The sequence below is a fragment of the Mustelus asterias genome, chromosome 2 (assembly GCF_964213995.1).
Source record: "Mustelus asterias chromosome 2, sMusAst1.hap1.1, whole genome shotgun sequence".
NCBI classification, from domain to species: Eukaryota; Metazoa; Chordata; class Chondrichthyes; order Carcharhiniformes; family Triakidae; genus Mustelus; species Mustelus asterias.
Window position 1 is genome coordinate 79318340 of NC_135802.1, and position 17374 is coordinate 79335713.

The window sequence follows — 17374 nt, forward strand, 5'->3', positions numbered from 1 at the left end:
GCCATGATGTGGAAATGCCAGCGTTGTACTGGGGCAAGCACAGGAAGAAGTCTCACAACACCAGGTTAAAGTCCAACAGGTTTATTTGGTAGCAAACGCCACAAGCTTTCGGAGCGCTGCCCCTTCATCAGGATGAATGGGAGTTCTGTTCACAAACAGGGCATATAAAAACACAAACTCAATTTACAAAATAATAGTTGGAATGCGAGTCTTTACAGGTAATCAAGTCTTAAAGGTACAGACAATGTGAGTGGAGAGAGGGTTAAGCACAGGTTAAAGAGATGTGTATTGTCTACAGCCGGGACAGTTAGTGAGATTTTGCAAGCCCAGGCAAGTCGTGGGGGTTACAGATAGTGTGACATGAACCCAAGATCCCAGTTGAGGCCATCCTCATGTGTGCGGAACTTGGCTATCAGTCTCTGCTCAGCGACTCTGCGCTGTCATGTGTCATGAAGGCCGCTTTGGAGAACGCTTACCCGAAGACCAGAGGCCGAATGCCCGTGACCGCTGAAGTGTTCTCCAACAGGAAGAGAACACTCTTGCATGGTGATTGTCAAGCGGTGTTCATTCATCCATTGTCATAGCGTCTGCATCGTGTCCCCAATGTACCATGCCTTGGGACATCCTTTCCTGCAGCATATCAGGTAGACAACGTTGGCTGAGTTGCAAGAGTATGTACCGAGTAACCGATGGATGGTGTTCTCACGTGAGATGATGGCATCCGAGTCAATGATCCGGCACGTCTTGCAGAGGTTGCTGCGGCAGGGTTGTGTGGTGTCGTGGTCACTGATCTCCTGAAGGCTGGGTAGTTTGCTGCGGACAATGGGTCTGTTTGAGGTTGTGCAGTTGTTTGAAGGCAAGAAGTGGGGGTGTGGGGATGGCCTTGGCGAGATGTTCGTCTTCATCGATGACATGTTGAAGGCTCCGGAGAAGATGTCGTAGCTTCTCCGCTCCGGGGAGGTACTGGATGCCGAAGGGTACTCTCTACCGTGTCCCGTGTTTGTCTTCTGAGGGGGTGTAAGTTTTAGGGCAAATCCTCCATGATTAAAGAACCCAGGGATGAGGAGAATGGACAATTTGTTAAAATGGCCGGCTGGCTGTCAGGAACTTTACAGCCACATGAATATGCAAGAGGCTGGGAATAACGAGAAGGTCGAGACAGGGATGATCTAATCAACAGGAAACAAAGGAGAAACCATGGCCAGCAGACGAGGAGTAAATAGCCCAGCAGCAAGACAATGAGAATAGAGATCAGTCCATCCACGGACAACGTTAAGACCCATCTCGCTGATGGGATACCAATCAGGCTGATTCAGAAAACATTTAAAAGACATTAAAATATCGATTAAGTGCGGCCCCGACAGTTCCGGCCCTTTGTTCCAGTCGATCGAAACTACCAGTGATCAGAAACTGTTTTGTGTGAGAGAATCACCGGTGAGGTTTTAAAAAGGGACAAGCAAGCTCTGGCTCACTCTCTCTCTCTCGCTCCCGATGTGTGCTCTCTTAGCTTTTTGCCTCTTCCTCCTGGCACTTAGCTCTTCAGCTCTCGCACCACGTGTACCCGCTCCTGCCCGCCAGCTGGACTCGCATCAAGACAAGTAAAGCCGCTCTCAAAGTTGTAAGTACCTCCGCCAGCTGAAGTTCCCGATATAAGGTAGAGGACGAGGGTTAAAAGGGGGTGGTGTTTAGAGAAGTTAAGTGTGATAAGACTGTGTAAAAGTAAGAATTTACGTTGTGCCGATAGTGTTTCCTCCCATAGAAAATAGTTTAAAGTATAAGCTTTGTTATTGTATGGTGTGGTGTTGGGAAGGTTGATTTGCTGTTTGAATAAATTAGTGTAACTTTGAACCCGTTTGGAGCTTAGAAACTTAGAACTTAGAAACCCTGCAGCACAGAAAGAGGCCATTCGGCCCATCGAGTCTGCACCGACCACAGTCCCACCCAGGCCCTACCCCCATATCCCTACATATTTACCCACTAATCCCTCTAACCTACGCATCCCAGGACACTAAGGGCAATTTTAGCATGGCCAATCAACCTAGCCCGCACATCTTTGGACTGTGGGAGGAAACCGGAGCACCCGGAGGAAACCCACGCAGACACGAGGAGAATGTGCAAACTCCACACAGACAGTGACCCAAGCCGGGAATCGAACCCAGGTCCCTGGAGCTGTGAAGCAGCAGTGCTAACCACTGTGCTACCGTGCCGCAACTCATCTTGCTTTTCTGTTCTCTCATCCGTGTACTCTGGCGGGGTCACAATTTCAAGGGCTCTCACCATAAATCCAGAGTCTAGAACCAAGGGTGATCTGAGCGTCTCGAAAACGCTCACTCGGGGAAAACGACTGGTCAGGGATAAACAGTGCAGTTTCCCTCTTTCTTTCTCTCGTGGAAACTACCTGATTGAGGTGGTTACAGGGTGGCCGTTTGCTCCACCAACGAGAGAGAGAATCACCCAGGCGTTGGTGGCGGTCAGGATACCTGGTGTGGAATAAGGTCCAGGTCACTGGTTAAGTATAAACAGTGAGCCTGGCCCAGCGCTCTCTCTCCGGCGGAAACTGCCCCAGTGCGGCGTTCCTCGGCTTTGAAGTTTCAGAGCCCACTGGAAAGAGACCCCCACAGGTACTGCTGCACACCGATACCAGCCTGTGAGTGGAGTAAAGGAAACAGACCTGCTACAGGGGTTGGTGCGGTTTTTCGCTGTGGCGCGTCGGAACTGTCGATCGATGAGTCGAGCGCCATATCCTGTTCTTATGAGGGCATCTTTCAGCGTCTGGGGGTGTCTGTTGCGATCCTCCTTATCTGAGCAGATCCTGTGTATACGGAGGGCTTGTCCATAGGGGATGGCTTCTTTAACGTGTTTAGGGTGGAAACTGGAGAAGTGGAGCATCGTGAGGTTATCCGTGGGCTTGCAGTACAGTGAAGTGCTGAGCTGACCGTCCTTGATGGAGATGCGTGTGTCCAAGAATGCAACCGATTCTGGAGAGTAGTCCATGGTGAGTCTGTAGGTGGGATGGAACTTGTTGATGTCATCATATAGTTGTTTCAGTGATTGTTCACCATGAGTCCAAAGGAAGAAAATGTCTTCGATGTATCTAGTGTATAGCATCGGTTGAAGGTCCTGTGCGGTGAAGAGGTTTTGTTCGAATCTGTACATGAAGATGTTGGCATATTGAGGTACGAATGTGGTCCCCATGGCTGTTCCGTGTATCTGGATGAAGAACTGGTTGTTGAAGGTGAAGACATTGTGGTCCAGGATGAAGCGGATGAGTTGTAAAATTGCATCTGGAGATTGGCAGTTGTCGGCGTTGAGTACTGAGGCAATTGCAGCAATGCCATCGTCGTGGGGGATGCTGGTGTAGAGTGCCAAGACATCCATTGTGACGAGAAGTGCTCCTGGTTCAACTGCTCCCTGTGTGCTGAGTTTCTGTAGGAAGTCCGTAGTGTCGCGACAAAAGCTGGGGGTTCTTTATACAATGGGTTTCAGGATGCCCTCAACGTAGCCGGAGAGGTTCTCGCACAGAGTCCCATTTTCCGATACAATGGGACGGCCGGGTGTGTTGGCCTTGTGTATCTTTAGGAGGCAGTAGAGATCTCCAATGCGTGGATTATGTGGGATGAGAGCACGAAGGGTGCTCTGAAGGTCTGGATCAAAGGTCTTGATCAGTCTGTTGAGTTGAAGGGTATGTTTTTTGGTCAGATCTGTGGGTAACTGTCTGTAGTGTTCCTCGTTGTTGAGTTGTCGGTACACTTCTTTGCAGTAATCCGTTCTGTTCAGTATGACGATGGCCCCTTCTTTGTCTGCTGGTTTGATGACAATGTTGCGGTTGGTCTTGAGAGCGCGATGGCGTTGCGTTGTGCTTGGGTGATGTTCGGGGCTGTCTTGTGAGTGTGGCTGATGAATCTGGCATTGACGCACCTCCTGACGGCTTGGGCATACATGTCGAGTCGAGGGCAGCGGCCTTCCGGAGGCGTCCAATTCGACTCTTTCCTCTTTGGTTGGTGCACCGCGGATCTCTCTGTCGGCTGTTCCGGTTCATTTGCTGTCTCATTGTGTTCGCTGTTGGCCTCGTGGGGTTTGTGAAAGAACTCCCGCAGCCTCATTCGCCTGATGAATTCCTCTGTCTCTGCTGTGAGACCGATGGGGTCTATTTTGGTGGTGGGGCAGAAATTGAGCTCTCGGCTGAGAACTTCGATTTCGTCTGGTTGAAGTGTGTAGTCCGACAAGTTGACAATGGACTTCCCTGCAGTGGTACTGTTTTCTACTGCGGTACCGGGGGAGGCTTGGTTGCTGCTGGTGGTGATGCTCAGTTTCCTGTTCTTGGTGTGCATGCAGATGGCGTAATTCCTTGGTCTCGTCTGCTTGGTAGAGTTTCGCAGAAGCCATCCCCTACGGACAAGCCCTCCGTATACACAGGATCTGCTCAGATGAGGAGGATCGCAACAGACACCTCCAGATGTTGAAAGATGCCCTCATAAGAACAGGATATGGCGCTCGACTCATCAATTGACAGTTCCGACATGCCACAGCGAAAAACCGCACCGACCTCCTCAGAAGACAAACACGGGGCACGGCGGACAGAGTACCCTCCGTCGTCCAGTACTTCCCCGGAGTGGAGAAGCTACAACATCTTCTCCGGAGCCTTCAACATGTCATCGATGAAGACGAACATCTCGCCAAGGCCATCCCCACACCCCCACTTCTTGCCTTCAAACAACCGCACAACCTCAAACAGACCATTGTCCGCAGCAAACTACCCAGCCTTCAGAAGAACAGTGACCATGACACCACACAACCCTGCCGCAGCAACCTTTGCAAGACGTGCCGGATCATCAACACGGATGCCATCATCTCACATGAGAACACCATCCACCAGGTACACGGTACATACTCTTGCAACTTGGCCAACGTTGTCTACCTGATACACTGCAGGAAAGGATGTCCCAAGGCATGGTACATTGGGGAGACCATGCAGACGCTACGACAATGGATGAATGAACACCGCTCGACAATCACCAGGTGATGCACTATTAATCGAGTCAAGACTAATTGTGAGCAAGACAAATAGGCTTTTATTAGCAAGAACTTGGAGCCATCCCTGTCGGTGATCTGGTCTGTACTGAAGGCTAGCGGGAGGAGCCACCGCCTTTATACCCGGACCAGGGGGAGGAGTCTTGGGCGGAACCGACAGGGATGTGCCACATATACAGGTAATGATAAATACTAACTACAGTGGTTATCCACCACAGATAACAGATAACAGTGGTTTACCACACCAGGCAAGAGTGTTCTCTTCCTGTTGGGGAACACTTCAGCGGTCACAGGCATTCGGCCTCTGATCTTCGAGTAAGCGTTCTCCAAGGCGGCCTTCACGACACATGACAACGCAGAGTCGCTGAGCAGAGGCTGATAGCCAAGTTCCGCACACATGAGGACGGCCTCAACTGGGATCTTGGGTTCATGTCACACTATCTGTAACCCCCACGACTTGCCTGGGCTTGCAAAATCTCACTAACTGTCCTGGCTGGAGACAATACACATCTCTTTAACCTGTGCTTAATCCTCTCTCCACTCACATTGTCTGTATCTTTAAGACTTGATTACCTGTAAAGACTCGCATTCCAACCATTATTTTGTAAATTGAGTTTGTGTCTTTATATGCCCTGTTTGTGAACAGAACTCCCATTCACCTAATGAAGGGGCAGCGATCCGAAAGCTTGTGGCTTGTGCTACCAAATAAACCTGTTGGACTTTAACCTGGTGTTGTGAGACTTCTTGCTGTGAAGCAGCAGTGCTAACCACTGTGCTACCGATTTAGACTTGGTGCCCAAGATCGCCACATGGTTAGCAAGGTTATCTTTATCATTCATATTCAATGTATTTCTGAAATGAAATTAGTCAAGCACAAATTGCCCATTTCTATCTAACTGTTCTTGATTAGCTGATGGCTTTCAAAATGTTCATGGATGTCATCATATATTGTGAACTCTAGAGGGCAGATTTTCCTATCCTTGTGCTTTCACATAAAGGAATGCCTAAATTCTATGCAGTGATAAAATCATGGGATGGATTATATTACAGCCATTATGGAGCTTGCCTAAACAGCTTGGTGATGAATGCAGCCAGTTCTGGTGCATAAGTCTTCAGTACTCCTGCTAAAATGATGTCACTGTTCATAGACTTTGATGTATCAAGTGCTTTCAGCTGTTTCTTGATATAATGTTGAGTAAATCAAATTGGCTGAAGCCTGACTTCTATGATGATGAAGCTGGGCCTCAGGAGGATGCTGCATGTAACATCCAATTGGTACATCTGACTGAAAATGATTCAGCTTTATTTTTATGCTGGGCTCTCCCGTATTTGAGGATGGGGATGTTCACGAAGACCCCTCCTCCAATTAGTTGTTAAATTGTCCACATTCATGACTGGTTGGAGTAGGACTGCAGAGCTTTGACCTGATCCTTTGGTTGTGGGATTGCTTAGCTCTATCTATTGCATGCTGCTTCTGCTGTTCGACATGCTTATCATCCTATGTTGTAGAGTCACCAGGTTGACACCATTAGCAATAGCTGGTGCTGCTCCTAGCATGCTCTCCTGCACTCTTTATTGAACCAGCGTTGATTCTCTGGCTGATGGTAATGATAGAGTGGGGAATATGCTAGGCCATGAGGTTCAGTGTTGTGGTGAATACAATTCTGCTGCTGCTCTGACCCACAGCGTCTCACAGATGCCCAGCTTAGAGCTGTTAAATCTGTTCTGAGTCTATCCCATTTATTATTGCCACACAACACGATGGACAGCGTCCTCAGTGTGAAGATGGAACTTGGTTTCTACAAGGAATGTATGGTAGTTACTCCTACCAATCCTGTCACAGACAAAAGTATCTGAAACATTGGACGGAATTCTACATTTTTTTGTCGAAGTGCGGAATGGAGTGAACTCATGCCCAATTCCGTGCTTGAAGCCTCATGAATAATGCACAAGCGAATGTCTCTCCGAATCACCTGGCGGGTCAGGAGCTGACTCACCTGCCCGCCATCAGCTGGCAGGTTCGAAGGTCCTGGTTCCATACGTAAATGCCAGTCCAGCACACAATCTCACTCTTTCCAGCCCACCTGTCACCAGGGGACTGATCAACATGGCATCCAGCCACAAGCAAAAGGCTACCTCGCTTAAGAAAAAGGCAGTATTCCATTTCAGCCACCAGGCCCTCAACATCTTTATCCAAGAAGCCTGGGTGCAGAGGCCTGGGTGGGTGTCACCAAAAGGTCAGCGCAGCTGGCCACCACACCAGAAGCGCCAGGCAGTGCAGGAAGAGAATGAGCAAAATCTCTCCGACATCAAACTCTCATCATGGCATTGTGTACTCAAGTGGCTACTCTCTTCATGGATCTCACACATCCATTAGCGGAGGACACATCAGATCTTATTCTCTCACAGACATTTCCACATCACCACCATCCCATCTATCATGTTGCTCACAAGCCATCCTCTAGACCTTCTACAGAGGGCTTACCACACACAGGGACATACATTTCACCCAATCTCTGCTCCATCCCCTCCCATCATATGACTTTCTTTCACTTTCATAAGGGCTAAGCTGGCACACAACAAGTGAGATCGAGCCCAGACCAGGAGAGGGATGACAGAGATCCTGACATTCACAGAATTCGCAGAGGCTGCAGCCGAGCTTGCTGGAGAAGAGAGGGTCGTTCCTGTGATGACACAGAGATTGGTCTCTTCCAACGACCCAAATCATATCACTTCATCAAATTCTGACAATCAAAATAAGTCAAATGTATTCTGAAATAGGCCAATGAGTGGAATTTGTTCGGCCAGTGATGAATCACATTCATTGTTAACCCATGCCTGCACTTCACTGATGGGTTGGCAGGTATGATGCAGCCAAACCCCCTTCACTATTGCCTTCACTCTCTAAGGCTACATTCTGTGTGTCGTTGTTGAGACTTTGATGTGAATCTAGTGAGTTCTGTCTATCCCTTTAACAGCGTTGAATGAACTGATTGGCTTTCAGTTGCTTCCTGGAACTTGAGGTCTCTCTCCTTTGTAACAGACATGGATTCTGTCCACAGTAGCACTACCAACAATCCAGTGCATGTCCCAATAAGAAGCACTGTAGCCCAGCTTAGCAGGCCTCACACACTACCTCATACCCATTCAGACAGAACAGATCTTACTTCCATATTTGCATGGCACCATTGTTCTGAGACATCAAATGATGCTGCTATACCTCAACTTCAGGATCGAGTTTGACCCTCCCTCACTGTCCATGTGCCTCTGATTTACCTAGAACCTCATGATGTGTAGGTAGAAATGCCTTCTGTTATTCTCCAGCCTCCCCATTAATACTCAATCCCATTGCCATGGCGGTACACATTTTCACCAACCCCCGCCGCCACCCAAGTCCATCTATTGTGAAGCGCCCATGCCCCAGTTGGACCTTTACCCTTCCCACCTGGAAGCTGTGCACAGCACCATTACATACAGAGGCGAATCCCCTCATGAGAGCTTCATATATTTCCCCCATCATGTATTCTCTACCTACAGGCCAGTCACCATCACCATTCGCTCTGCAGCATAATACAGATCCCACCAAGCCCGGGGACTTCGAGTGTAGGGCAGCCCTGCATACCAAGCTGTGCTTTTATCCTGTGGAGAACACATCTCTTACCCCTCCTTGCAGCTGGGTACACTGTGCTTGCAATGATTGCTGCTGCTGCATACCCACTGCTCTTCTGCACTGTCTCCTACTTCTCACTTCAGATTGTGAGGTCCACATAGCCCTTGGACTGCCTGTCACCTTTGACTCCTTCCCATTTTGCAGGAGCAATCTCTGCACTCTGTGATGCCTGTCTGAAAACCCCTGAACTAAAACTGAAACCTTGATGTATTTCCCCCTCCCAAAAAGGCTAAGGACAATAGTGACACTCCCAAACTGCACTGCCCCCAAATTCTGAGGATAGGTGTTAACCATTTCAAAAATGCCACACTAATGACTAAACCCCCAACCTTCCAGTAAACAATATGGTATCCCTTTGATCGCCTTGTTTCATGTACCCTTGTCTGGGTCCAGCTTCCTACCCATTGGTCTTTCCTCTGTCTTCCATCGTGTCTCTTGCCATTCCAACCCCCAATCTTGCACAGCCCACCCTCCTGATTGTCCCCCTGTGCCCATCAATCCCACCCTGACCTTGTACCCCACCCCTGGTCAAACCTTGGCCGGTCTAAGCGGAGGGTGCATGAATCCTGCAGCACAGTGCTATCTGTACAAACAATTGTGGCAGGCATTGGGAACAGAGAACCTTGGCTGTTTACAACCCCAGGTGCAGCACTAGTCAGAGTCAGTCTATGTGGAGGATCCATTGGTACCATAGTAGAGTGTTGTCCATAGAGAAAAGCTGGGCATGGAGCTGGAGGGCACGAACTGGTTTGCCCCAGCAGAGAGGCATTCAGCGCAACAGGAGCAGTGCAACACAATGGTAGGTTGGCTATCTATGTTGGAATCAGACTAAAGCGATCTGAGATTTGCCTTGTGCACGCACTTTTTTTCAAATGTGTTTGAGGCCAATGTAATTTCCACTGGCATGACAGTAACCAGCACAGCGGCACAGTAGTTAGCATTACTGTCTCACAGCGCCAAGGACCCGGGTTCAATTCTGGCCTTGAGTTACTTGGAGTTTGCACGTTCTCCCCATGTCTGCATGGGTTTCCTCCAGGTGCTCTGGTTTCTTTCCATAATCCAAAAATGTGCAGATTAGGTTGATTGGCCATGTTAAATTGCCCTTAATATCAGGGGGACTAGCAGGGTAAATACGTGAGGTTACCGGGATAGGGCTAGGGTGGGATTGTTGTCGGTGTAGGTTGATGGGCCGATTGGCCTCCTTCTACACTGTATGTGTGTATGTCGGTAAGATTGGAAGGTGTGGGAAGATTCTGGCAAGCAGCTGTTTTAATAAGCATTCATGACATGCTGATGATTGCAAATGACGTTTACACCATCAGGCAGTGGGAAGACTGACTCGCCAGCAGAATTGCGTTTCTACATCCGCTGGTTTCCGGATTTTTGGCTCCTGCAAAATACTTCACTCCTGCCCGCCACCAAATCTGCCGCAGGCGAGATAGGAGAATTCCGTCCATTGTCACAATATTAGTACAATCGCATTTTAAGATGACTTTACTATGTTTCCTGCTTCTGTAACTGTGACAACTTCCATCTTTAAAAGTGCAATTATTTTTTATTAGCTATTAATAATGCTTATCTTATCACCTATTAAAAATGCAATCGTGGCACGACTACGAAAAGCTTTGTGACAGAGCCTCTTTAAGGCAACACAGGAAGTGTCACCTAAGACACTAAACGCTACCTGTGCCTGAAGAGAGACAGCCGTGTGGAGGAAGTTTAAAAAAACTCATTTCAGGTTAGCACACCTGTGCCTGCAACAGCTGTAATCTATCGCTCAGTGGTCTTGTCAGAGACTCCGTCAAATGGACAAAATATCACATAACCCAACAATAGAGCTGAAATCTCCATCATCATGTGACGGTGAGAGTTAGTAAAAACGATCGCGTTGATTTGCTCAAAGAATTGTAAGGTTAGATTGTTTTGGAGTGGTTTATCTTGATGATGACTAGTAATCTCGTGATTTTATCTCTAAAATGTAGTAGTAAATAGATTACTTATATATTAATTGAGTGTCAGTGTTTGGTCCTGTCTGCTCTTTTTAGCTAAGTTTGTCACGGACACTTCTTGCTGTCAGTGGGGCTCTGCTTTGTCTCCAATAGCTGAAGGAGTGTCACATAATCATTTACAGCATACCAGGATTTATTACCTGTACATTCCAGGTTGTTGCTTTTCTTTCCTTCGCTCCTAACAGTGTAGCTAGCATCCCACCTCTCCATTCTTTCCGATTCGTCCTGTCATCCCAATCTCTCCCCCTTTCTTTGGTGAGGGCGAGCCTCCTCTAACCTGTCTTCTCATTAATGATGAGGCTTCTCTTTATTGTTGGATATATCTCTACCCCCATTCTTGACCACTCAAACTCCACTGATAAAGTGTGCCCTATCTCCACACTCAACCATCCTAGCCTCAATGGTACAGTGTGGCCCTGCCTCCACACACCACCACCCCCACCCTCACTAATATAGTGTTCCCTAACTCCACACTCTACCACCAGTGGGCAGCACAGTGGCAAGCACTACTGCTTCACAGTGCCAGGGACCCAGGTTTGATTCCCAGCTTGGGTCACTGTCTGTGCGGAGTCTGCACATTCTCCCCGTGTCTGCGTGGGTTCTCTCCGTGTCTGCATGGGTTTCCTCCGGCTGCTCCGGTTTCTTCCCACAATCCGAAAGACATGCTGGTTAGGTGCATTGGCCATGCTAAATTCTCCCATCAGTGTACCCGAACAGGCGCCGGAGTGTGGCAACTAGGGGATTTTTCACAGTAACTTAATTGCAGTGTTAATGTAAACCTACTTGTGACACTAATAAATAAACTTTAAACCCACCCTTACTGGTACAGTGAGGCTCTGCCTCCACACTCTACCACCCCCACCCTCACTGGTACTCTACCCACTCCCATCCACTCTTTAGAAATTCCTCTCCTCTAAAACCTCTTATATTGTCCATGCAGATCCCCTTCTAGCCTTTCCCCAATCTGATAGTGAGGCCTATTCCTCCATCACAGACATTCCTCGGACTGGGGCAAAATCCCTGCCTCACAAATCTAGCCACTTCTCCTCACTTTAGTCCTCGGTCTCCTGACTAATTTATTACATGATGTGGAGATGCCGGCGTTGGACTGGGGTAAACACAGTAAGAAGTTTAACAACACCAGGGGTTAAAGTCCAACAGGTTTATTTGGTAGCAAAAGCCACACAAGCTTTCGAGGCTCTAAGCCCCTTCTTCAGGTGAGTCACCTGAAGAAGGGGCTTAGAGCCTCGAAAGCTTGTGTGGCTTTTGCTACCAAATAAACCTGTTGGACTTTAACCTGGTGTTGTTAAACTTCTTACTAATTTATTACATACTCACTCGGCATTGAGCCCTGTCTCTCATTCGAGCTCTTTTACACACTTACCTACCCATGTCCCCATCCTATCATCTACCATCCTATCCCACACTCACCCATCACTCTGTTGTAGCTTGGCCCCGCCCCCATTCCGTGTCTCCACCCAACTGCGCGTATTTGGCCCCGCCCCACTGTAACCCCGCCCACTCCGCATGGCCGCGCCCCATTCCAACCATAGCCTCGCCCCTCTTTAACCCTGCCTCCATTCCGCATTGCAGCCCCGCCCCTGTTGGCTCAGCCCCGCCCCTGTTGACTCGGTCCCGCCCCGTCCCCAGCCCAGCCCCGCCCTTGTTGGCTCAGCCCCGCCCCGCTCTCAGCCCCGCTCCGCCCCCAGCCCCGACCCTATTGGCTCAGCCCCGCCCCGCTCTCAGCCCCGCCCCGCCCCCGACCCTATTGGCTCAGCCCCGCCCCCTGTTGGCTCAGCCCCGCCCCGCTCTCAGCCCCGCCCCGCCCCCGACCCTATTGGCTCAGCCCCGCCCCCTGTTGGCTCAGCCCCGCCCCGCTCTCAGCCCCGCCCCGCCCCCGACCCTATTGGCTCAGCCCCGCCCCCTGTTGGCTCAGCCCCGCCCCGCGCTCAGCCCCGCCTCCCTATCTCTCTCTCTGCTTTCAGGTACTTTGCGCGATCGGTTCTCATTCGGTTGTCATGGGGGAGCCAAGATGGCGGCGCAGGCCTACGCGATGGGCAGACGGGAGATTAATCAACACTTCAACATCAGGAACGCCAAGCTTCTTGCCATCGGCTTCGTGCTCATCTTAACCGCTGGCCACGGAATCCACAGGAGCTATGGAGGTAAAGCAGTGCGGCGGGGCGGGGCGGGGCGGGGGGGGGGGGGGGGGGGGAGAAGAGGAGTCGCGCTCGGTGTCGGGGCAGCGGCGGGTCGGTGGACGGTAAATGTGTGTGACATTCAGTGCGATGTCCGTCACGTTAGGCCTGGCCGGGCCTCGGGCATCGAACTGGGTGTGGAGAGCAGCGGCGAGCGGGCCCGGAGGGTTTGAGGTTGAGGAGTTGGCGGCTCTGCGGTGGATAGAGTCGGTGCATCAGAGCCGGATCTGCGCGTTCGGGCTGCAAAATGTCAGGCGTGTTTTGAGCGGCTGCCGCCTTTGTGTTTCACTAACTGGAGAGGAGATGCTGCCTCCTGCAGCCTTTCCTTTGTGTTTGAAACAGAAAAGCCCGCACAGCCGCTCAGATAAGACATCATGTAAACAGGGGCTGCGGATCATGTTACACCATCAACACTGCCTTGCTGCACTCAGGCGAAAACCGCGCTGTCACTTTCAATCTGCTTAAAAATTGCTTTGGAGTTAATTTTCATGTTGAATACTGTTTCATTTACTTTAGATGAGTACTAGTAGGTTATAAATTGGCCATTCTGCCTCAAGGACATTCGGCCTATCAAGTGTGCACTGGCTCGCTGAAAGAGCATTCTAAGTAGTCCCCAATATATAAATGGGTCGGTCTGCTGTAAAGGTGGAAGACCCAAGGTCCAAAGTTGAAAAATATATCAAAGATGAAGCAAGCCAAAAAGTGTTGATTAAGCGACCTCCCAAGTTTGGATTTAAAAGCCCAATGACTATGCCAGCAAGAAAATACTGGTTACGCCCTTGCCTGTCTGATTGTAAACGAAACATTTCTAGCAATAGCTTCTTTTGCCCTTGCACTAATACCTCTTGAGACCCTAAGGATACATCTTTGTTCCCTCTTATTCTTCCTCATATATGTGGGTTGACTCTTAGCAGCATCATCCACAAATGTGAGGTCAGCTTTAACATGAAAAGCAATGATACTCTGTCCATCCTTCTCCATCCCTCAACATCTCCACTGGCTCAATGCTTTCAGACTGCTTAAACAACCATCTAGTCCTGAGCAGGTCTTAACTTCTGCAGCCATTCATTGGGAAAGCTTCACCCTCTACCTCAAAATCTTTACCATTGACTGTTCTCTTCTTGACCATTGGTTTAGGCTGAATCAGACTGTTCATCCATCTTGGTATCCTGCTTCATGTTATCATAAGCTTTTTAACCATTGGCTGCACGGTAGCACAGTGGTTAGCACTGCTGCTTCACAGCTCCAGGGACCCGGGTTCGATTCCTGGCTTGGGTCGCTGTCTGTGTGGAGTTTGCACATTCTCCTCGTGTCTGCGTGGGTTTCCTCCGGGTGCTCCGGTTTCCTCCCACAGTCCAAAGATGTGCAGGTTAGGTTGATTGGCCAAGCTAAACAAATTGCCCTTAGTGTCCTGGGATGCGTAGGTTAGAGGGATTAGTGGGTAAATATGTAGGTATATGGGGGGTAGGCCCTGGGTGGGATTGTGGTCGGTGCAGACTCGATGGGCCGAATGGCCTCCTTCTGCGCTGTAGGGTTTCTAAGATTCTAAGATTTCTAAGAACTGCTGCAACCTACCTGTAACACAGTGCAGTTGACTAGTTTCTGCTGCTCTTGCATTTGGTTTGGACCATGAGCTTTTCTGAAGTTATAGGATTGTTTTCTAAGGATGTTTTTGTGGTAGTGTGTTAGTATAATCTCCACATTTGGAATTAAGAAGACCATGAAAGCAAAGCTTGCGTAGTGTGACACCATCAAAACCCCTTAAATAGCCCTGCATTTTCTAGCAACATATAGGATGTTAGATGATTCACAATGAAGACTTGTCAATTCGTTCTGCTGAACGGCTATTCAAGATCCATATCATTGGAACTGCTTATTGAAGAGGAATGAAATTTTCATTTTCTGCTCAGTCTTCATGATTACTTCCCAGAACTGTTCAGACTGAATACTTGTCAGTAGAATTAAGGCCCGACTGGTGCTTGTACTCCAAGTGTCTTGATTTGCACATGAAATTACTAACTGTATGTTCTTCTGAATTTTGTGTGTACGATAGGAATAGTAAATTGATATGGTTGTGTATAAGAGTGCTCATTTGCAGCTCTATAAAATTAAGTATATTTGCAGAGGAAATGTGCATTAATCGCAATTACATGTCCCTTTTGTACTCTTATGGCACTTTTACTTTGTGCTTTTCAAGCTTTTCCTTCCAGGTTTCCACATTGTGTGCCTTATGCATCCAGCTCTACTGATTAATCACTGAAAACCCATTAAGCTGAACAAGACTTGTGCTTTGATAACCCAGTGGCAATATTGCAACATAAAAGTGCTTTTATCTGCAGGATAAACCAGTGATTATAATCAAACCCAAGAATTTGGGAACAGGAACACATGCACAGGAGTAGGCCATTCAGCCCTTGAGCCTGCTCTGCCATTCAACTAGATCATAGCTGATCTTCTACCTCGGCGCCATCTTCTGCACTATCACTGTGTTGCTTGATGTCACTGGAAATCTATTGGCATCTGTTTTGAACATACTGACTGAGCCTCCATGGCCCTCTGGAGTAGAGAACTTCTGCTACTCTACAGTTCCATGATTCTCTGCATCCACCAGAACATCTCAACTATAAGGCAGCACCTCTGAGTTCAGTACAGCCATCATTGTTGTCAGCTGTCCCGTGATTTGAGGATGACATCCCCTCAGGGTTCTGCGCTTGGTCTTCAGGTGACTGAATAGGCAGGTTCTTGATCCACAGATCTTTGAGCACTTGGGGCAGGACAGCCAATGATGTAGTGGGATCCGGGGTACAGGATTTGTTTCCTTTTCTTTCCTTCTCTGCCACCGCTCTGTGAAGCAATGTGTGTAACTCAAAGCGTGATGCAGTTTGATAGACATGTTGTTGCCATTCTGAATGAATGGTAACAAGATCCTCCCAGTCGTCAGTATCGATGTTGCCATGCTTCAAGGAGAGCTTCAGAGTGTGTTTTAAGAGTTTTCTTTGTCCTTCCCGGAACATTAGCCATTTGAGAAAGCAGACCTGGCAGAGAAGATATTTTTTGGCCTTCCAGTGTCCAGTCTGAAAAAGTTAATTTTGCAGGAGTTTTGCCTGAATGTTTGTGCAGACAGCTTCACAGAGGAAACAAGCATTTGTTTCCAAAAGAGGAAATGCTGGAAAATCTCAGCAGGTCTGGCAGCATCTGTAAGGAGAGAAAAGAGCTGATGTTTCGCGTCCAGATGACCCTTTGTCAAAGCTGAGCTGAACTTTTAAGAAAGGGTCATCTGGACTTGAAATTCAGCTCTTTTCATAGAATCATAGAAACCCTACAGTGCAGAAGGAGGCCATTCGGCCCATCGAGTCTGCACCGACCACAATCCCACCCAGGCCCTACCCCCACATATTTTACCCGCTAATCCCTCTAACCTACACATCCCAGGACTCTAAGGGGCAATTTTTTTTTTAACCTGGCCAATCAACCTAACCTCTCCTCACAGATGCTGCCAGACCTGCTGAGATTTTCCAGCATTTTCTCTTTTGGTTTCAGATTCCAGCATCCGCAGTAATTTGCTTTTTAAGCATTTGTTTGGTCCTCCCATTGAACCTGGAGGAGACATTGCTGAGGCACTGTCACTGAGGACTTTTTGGACTGTACTTATCACTTGCCAACTTTGCTATGGATGACTCTACCAGGAGCAAGCAGGTATCTGTTACATTGCTCAAGGGATAGTTAATGCACCATTCTCTCCTCCACAGCGACAATACTGCCACTGAGATGTCAGCCTAGTGTGCTCAAATTCTGGGGTGGGGCTTAAACCCACAAGTTGTGAAAATTGTTTGAACTGTGAGGAGTATTAGCACAGTGCATTTCTGAACTCTCTGTATTGAATGACGTCTGTATTCCTAGGGATGATGCCTGCAGTGCCACTATACATAGGTAACTATCTTCCATTGTTATCAAGTAGAATTGCCTTCCTCCAGTCTGATGCAACTGATTGGATTAAATTACAGTAAGAAGTCTCAACACCAGGTTAAAGTCCAGCAGGTTTATTTGGTAGCACAAGCCACAAGCTTTCAGAGCGCTGCTCCTTCATCAGGTGAGTGGGAGTTCTGTTCACAAACAGGGTGTATAAAGACACAAACTCAATTTACAAAATAATGATTGGAATGCAAGTCTTTACAGGTAATCAAGTCTTAAAAGTACAGACAATGTGAATAGAGAGAGGGTTAAGCACAGGTTAAAGAGATGTGTATTGTCTCCAGCCAGGACAGTTAGTGAGATTTTGCAAGCCCAGAAACTGATAGCCAAGTTCTGCACACGAGGATGGCCTCAACCGGGATCTTGGGTTCATGTCACACTATCTGTAACCGCCACGACTTGCCTGGGCTTGCAAAATCTCACTAACTGTCCTGGCTGGAGACAATACTCATCTCTTTAACCTGTGCTTAACCCTCTCTCCACTCACATTGTCT

General features: G+C 48.4%; 1 protein-coding gene across 1 annotated transcript in view; it reads left to right on the forward strand.

Moving 5' to 3' along the window:
- The first annotated feature begins 12698 nt into the window (after positions 1 to 12698).
- The window catches only part of casd1 (CAS1 domain sialic acid O acetyltransferase 1), a 64311-nt gene continuing 59635 nt past the window's right edge, over positions 12699 to 17374 (forward strand). Inside the window, exon 1 of the mRNA XM_078237892.1 lies at positions 12699 to 12875. Within this exon, the coding sequence (XP_078094018.1) occupies positions 12743 to 12875 (133 nt within the window). The 5' untranslated portion in view covers positions 12699 to 12742. The remainder of the gene's footprint in view (positions 12876 to 17374) is intronic.